This window comes from Sinocyclocheilus rhinocerous, unplaced genomic scaffold, assembly GCF_001515625.1.
Source record: "Sinocyclocheilus rhinocerous isolate Xijiao unplaced genomic scaffold, SAMN03320098_v1.1 scaffold1600, whole genome shotgun sequence".
Taxonomy (NCBI): domain Eukaryota; kingdom Metazoa; phylum Chordata; class Actinopteri; order Cypriniformes; family Cyprinidae; genus Sinocyclocheilus; species Sinocyclocheilus rhinocerous.
Genome location: NW_015665129.1, coordinates 796,111 through 801,363, shown reverse-complemented (window position 1 = coordinate 801,363; position 5,253 = coordinate 796,111). Strand labels below are relative to the sequence as shown.

Below are 5,253 nucleotides of genomic sequence, written 5' to 3'. Positions count from 1 at the left end.
TAGACAGCAGCAGCTGTATTTAAATCTGACAAGTGATTAACGTTGATTCTAAGAAACTTTTGTGGGAATTTGTCTGTACTAGTAATTTTTTATTTATTTATTTATTTATTTTCAATTAGTGTTGCTGGATGGCAGGAAAAGGGATGACGGAGCTCTCCAATACTGTGGTGCTGAAATGCAGTTGCAGCATGAACAACTCTGGGTGGGCCGTCTCATGCTGTGCTTTTTATCAGCTCTAACTCAGATTCCTGTCATCTACCAGACGTAAAGGGATTTTATGTTATAATTATTCTAACCCTTTCAAAATATTTGCTGATAACAATCCACTTATTTTCAGCATCACAATATAACTCTGAAATGTTGTCTTATCAACAAAACCCTCAGTTGCCTAGAAAATAGTTTGTTTGTTTTAGCTAATTCAAACAACTTTTAGTCTTTCCGCTTCAAAATTTCACATTTAATTCAATGTAATGCAATTTTTTGCAATGCAACTTCTGAGTGAAAATTGTTTCTATACATGTTTCTTTCAGTGTATATGGTAAGGTAACTTATAGTTCGAGTTAACTTATAGTTCTGCCCTGCTGTCGGATGAGAACAAAATTTGAACTGAATTGAGCTGGATGGTGACACTAGCATCGGCACTGTTATTTAACTGAACCGAATTAACATTGAACTGACATGAGCTGAATAATGACGCTATTTCCTTCTGTAGAGTTTCGTAACTGATGACATTCACAACATTGAACTAAATGGAGCTGAATAACGACACTGTTGTAAAGCTGCTTTACAGCTGAAATTGGATTAGTTTCATAACTAGTTTCACATTTACACTTATATTTTCCTGTTTATTCATGTGAAGCTGCTTTGAATCAATCTTATTTTATAAAACGCTATATGTGACTTTGACTTGACAGTTAACCAATTTACAGGTTTTTAGTGTAGCATTTTTGCGTTAATTTCCTCTTGTTATTTTTACAGTGTGCGTTGAGGGTTGTATTTCAGAAGTTAACCGCCGTGAGAAATAGCTCAGGCAGTAATGACTGAGCCGTATCTGTGGATCAATAGCGTGATGCTGCGCCGAGCGAATGTGTGAAAGAATGCGCGAGGGGTGGAGATCTGCTCTTTTACTTTCCACTCCACACAGTGCAGACGCAGAGATCTCATCGCTGTCAGAAGAGTCGCGCACTTGTACTCTTCCTTGAGTTTTTCATTTAGCAAAGCAAACACTTTATGTAGTCATCTTTTTTTCTTGTAACATTGCTGGTTTCTTAATTTGAGCGCATCACAGGACATCCGCGGTCTCCAGCACTCCTCCAGCACAGACGCTGATTCTCTTTCGCCCTGCTGCGGTCCTCGCTGGAGCTGTGAGATTTTAGTAAGCGCCGCAGGACCCAGAACTGCAAAACTGTTTGAAGAAGAGAGCTTCCTCTTGTCCCGCGCGCCCATGGAAGGCGACGTTATGGATAAACTGGAGGACATGGCCTCAGTGTGCGAGTTCGACCCTATCACGGGGGATATTCCCGCCACCAAAGTGGAGATCACCGTCTCGTGCAGGTATGAGGCAGAATCACTTTACATTGACTCGCTCAAGTTGAAATCACTTTGATTTCATGGTGTTTATACTTCATGTTGACCACATAATAACACTTGGTTTGATTAAAGATTCTTCAAATGTTTTATTTTTTAGGTTCAGCAAAGAATCCTTTTCTTATTTAAAAACAAACAAACAAAAAGACGGTGCGGTCTTAAGTTGAATATTTGGTTGTTTTGAGAAAAATTTAATTTTTCTGCTTTCTATAGGGGTTTTTCCCGACCAGCATACATGTTCCGTTAACTGAGAGCATCTACATCAGTATGTAGATGGTTTTGGTCTAAAGAAGCATAAAATGTTCTCCTTCGGGATCAGGCTTTATTTTTATCCTATAACTGTTAATGGAATACATTTTTTTGGGTTACACTTTATTTTAAGGTGTCCTTGTTACAGTGTAATTATACATTTAAATACTGAGTAATAACTACATGTAGCCTACTTACTAGTTAGGGTTAGGATTAGGGTTTGGTTTAGGTTTACTTGCATGTAATTATGCATAATTTCTAATTATTATAATAGTAACTACATGTAACGTGTAACAAGGACACTTTAAATAAAGTGTTACCATTTTTGGTTATGAGCTGCCATGAATTTTAAGAAAATTAAGCTTTAGAAGTAGCAGTTCACATGTAACAATTTTGATTCCAGACTTTCTGGCTGTACAGTATTTATATGAGCATAAATATCTAATATATCCGGTGAGTTGCATCTACATAGGCTGCTTGCCCAAAGCACTTGATGTTGCTGCTCAGCTGTTTCCATATAGAGATGCCATAAGTTGTCAGATGCTCTGAACATCAAGGACAGTGAAGAAAAACATCATATTTGCTTTCCATCAATAATAAATGTCATGTTTGGGTGTTTAGTTGTGTTACATGAACTGCTTGTTAGAGGAAATGCATCTTCAATTTTTGTAACTAATTCTTTTTTTTAGCTTGTAAAATGTGATATTACAACTAGTTGCCAAATCATAGCGCTGTAGTACAGAAGCAAACAGTGAATATTCATGAGAGGGAGCATAAAAACCCCACCCAGATGTCCTCACGTCAATGCATACAGCCTTCACTACAGTACAAAATAGCAGAGAGGGATTTTATGTTGCTTGCAACATAATTCCTGTTGTATCTGGGTGAATGTTTTTTGGCGGATGCTTATATCATCATCTTTACTTTTAGGGCAGACAACGTTGCTCTTATTAAGAATGAATCACTAAAACGCTGCTGCTGGAAAAACAGTTTCTGAGATGTGGTGAAAATGAATTTGAGTCATGGGGCTCTGCAGTCAAGACCACAGCCGGTTCATTGCTTAGACTGATAGGTGGGCTATTGGTTTGGGTTTTCAATCATCTTGAGGAGTAATGGATACGGCTGGCATACTCAGCATCTGCTATGTCTTTAATAGTCGCTTATAGTCAATTATACACGCTCCAGTCCAATTTAGACAAAATGATTTTACTGAATTTCCCAACTTGACAGTCAGACCATCTATTTAATGAGAGCAATTTCCTGTGCAAGTAGCTAATAACCATAAGCTCGCCAACTTCTCAGCTGCAAGTTAATATTGCCTGCTGTCTGCATAAAGAAAGAAAGAATACTGATTATGGGTGTAATTTGGTCTGATTGTTAGCTGAATAAATGTCTCTGTTAAAGACCAAGACTTCATCACATTAGCTAAATGTGATCTCAACTGTTTTTAATGAACTAGATACAAATTGCTTTTTAAAATTGAAGTACATTTGCAACTAAATGATTATATTAAAATACAAGCAATAGTGCCAATTACACATTACACACAACTCTGCAGTCTTTAGTAAGAAATTGCATTTTAATTTGAACTTGACATGACATATGTTTGACAAGTATCATGGACGTATAAGAGCATATTTTTGCATTTTTTTCTACCCGTTTTTTCATACTTTCTCTTATGTTCCTTGTCAAAAAAAAAAAGTAATGGGTTCATTATCCATTATAAAGGGATTTCTGTCATATATATAGAGAGGTAATTGGTTCAAATAAGATTCTAATGGACCCAAAAAATATCTGGAGATTAAACTTAAAATAGGAATATGAGTTTGTTCAGTAGGATCTCATTTGATTCTAAGATACTTTTTAGAAGATTCTTGTTTGATCTTATTAGGATTGATTCCTAATTCTAATTATGGAATTCTATTAGCTTTGCTTTATTTAATTTTTTTCACTCTTCCCACTTCTACATCACAAATAAAAAACCTCATTAGTGTTATCAAATATGTGGTCAAATTATAGATTAAAAAAATGCTGCTATTGTTATTTTTAATTGAATTAGATTTTTGCCACCTCGTTGCTGCTGTGATTGAATCAATGAATAAGTAAATCTATTGGCCCTGAACCGTTATGGCCTTCTCTGTCAGCGCAGAACATTCTCTCCAGGTCTGTGATGAGACTCGGTGTGGTGGTAAAAACATGCCAGGGATGACGTATTGAACCCGTGTTTTAGCGCCACTCAGTGGACATTTCTCTTTGAAAGTGTGGCGAAACGTGCAGTAAGGTACGTTAAAACGGTGTTGCAGAAAAGTACCCAGAGGTACGTATTTTTATGAGACTGGGTTGGTTTAAAAGTTTGCAGGAACTGAGAATGCTTTTCAGAGATTTTTGATTGAATTTTTATTGATTTGAAATCAATTTTACACTTCATTTTCTCTGAATCTGATCATTCATGAACTGAACACATCTGTCAGAACAGATCATTTTGCTCATAACTCAAATGTGTACATACACACACAATGTGTAGTCAGTGGCGGCTCGTGGGTTTTAAAATAGAGGAGGCACTCAATTATGGAATTCTATTAGCTTTGCTTTATTTAATTTTTTTCACTCTTCCCACTTCTACATCACAAATAAAAAACCTCATTAGTGTTATCAAATATGTGGTCAAATTATAGATTAAAAAAATGCTGCTATTGTTATTTTTAATTGAATTAGATTTTTGCCACCTCGTTGCTGCTGTGATTGAATCAATGAATAAGTAAATCTATTGGCCCTGAACCGTTATGGCCTTCTCTGTCAGCGCAGAACATTCTCTCCAGGTCTGTGATGAGACTCGGTGTGGTGGTGGTGGAAATCATCACCTGCGTTTGTTCTCTGTAATTGATTTAGTTTGGGCTGATTATCAGGGGATTGTGGCAGACATGGAATTGAATCGCTTCACTTCCCCTTCCAGATTCTCTCATAACCTGCTGATGTTATTGGAGAGCAGAAAGTTTGGTCTGACATACCGGAGGCTTTGTGATAAACCTTATCACAAACACACAAACAAACGCTGTCCTGTGGGTGAGAGATACGCGATTGATCCTGTTGTCGCACTAATTGGGTTTTGATTGGTTTGTGTTTTACTATAGTCAAATGGCAGAAAAAAGCTTTTGGATATACTCAGTGGGTCTTAAGTATTAGAAAGATACTTTTTTTTTGTTATACACTACTGTTTAAAGCTACCCGGTCTCATGGCAAAAACGTACCTGGGGGCACTTTTTCGCGAGACGAGAAATACGTACCAATAAGTACATATCACTGCAGTTTCCAAAAGAAATGAACACTAGAGGCAGTAAAACTCCGACACCTTTTAAATTATTTTCACACAAAGTATGATTTACAGAGTTTCGATTAATAAAGCGTAATTTTCGCACA

At 36.7% G+C, this 5,253-nt stretch overlaps 1 protein-coding gene across 2 annotated transcripts in view; it reads left to right on the top strand.

Moving 5' to 3' along the window:
• Positions 1 to 1,139: 1,139 nt before the first annotated feature.
• The window catches only part of cpne5a (copine Va), a 92,631-nt gene continuing 88,517 nt past the window's right edge, over positions 1,140 to 5,253 (top strand). For both annotated transcript variants that reach the window (XM_016542314.1, XM_016542313.1), the window contains exon 1: positions 1,140 to 1,554. In XM_016542314.1, coding sequence (XP_016397800.1) covers positions 1,445 to 1,554 — 110 coding nt within the window. In that variant the 5' untranslated portion in view covers positions 1,140 to 1,444. The remainder of the gene's footprint in view (positions 1,555 to 5,253) is intronic.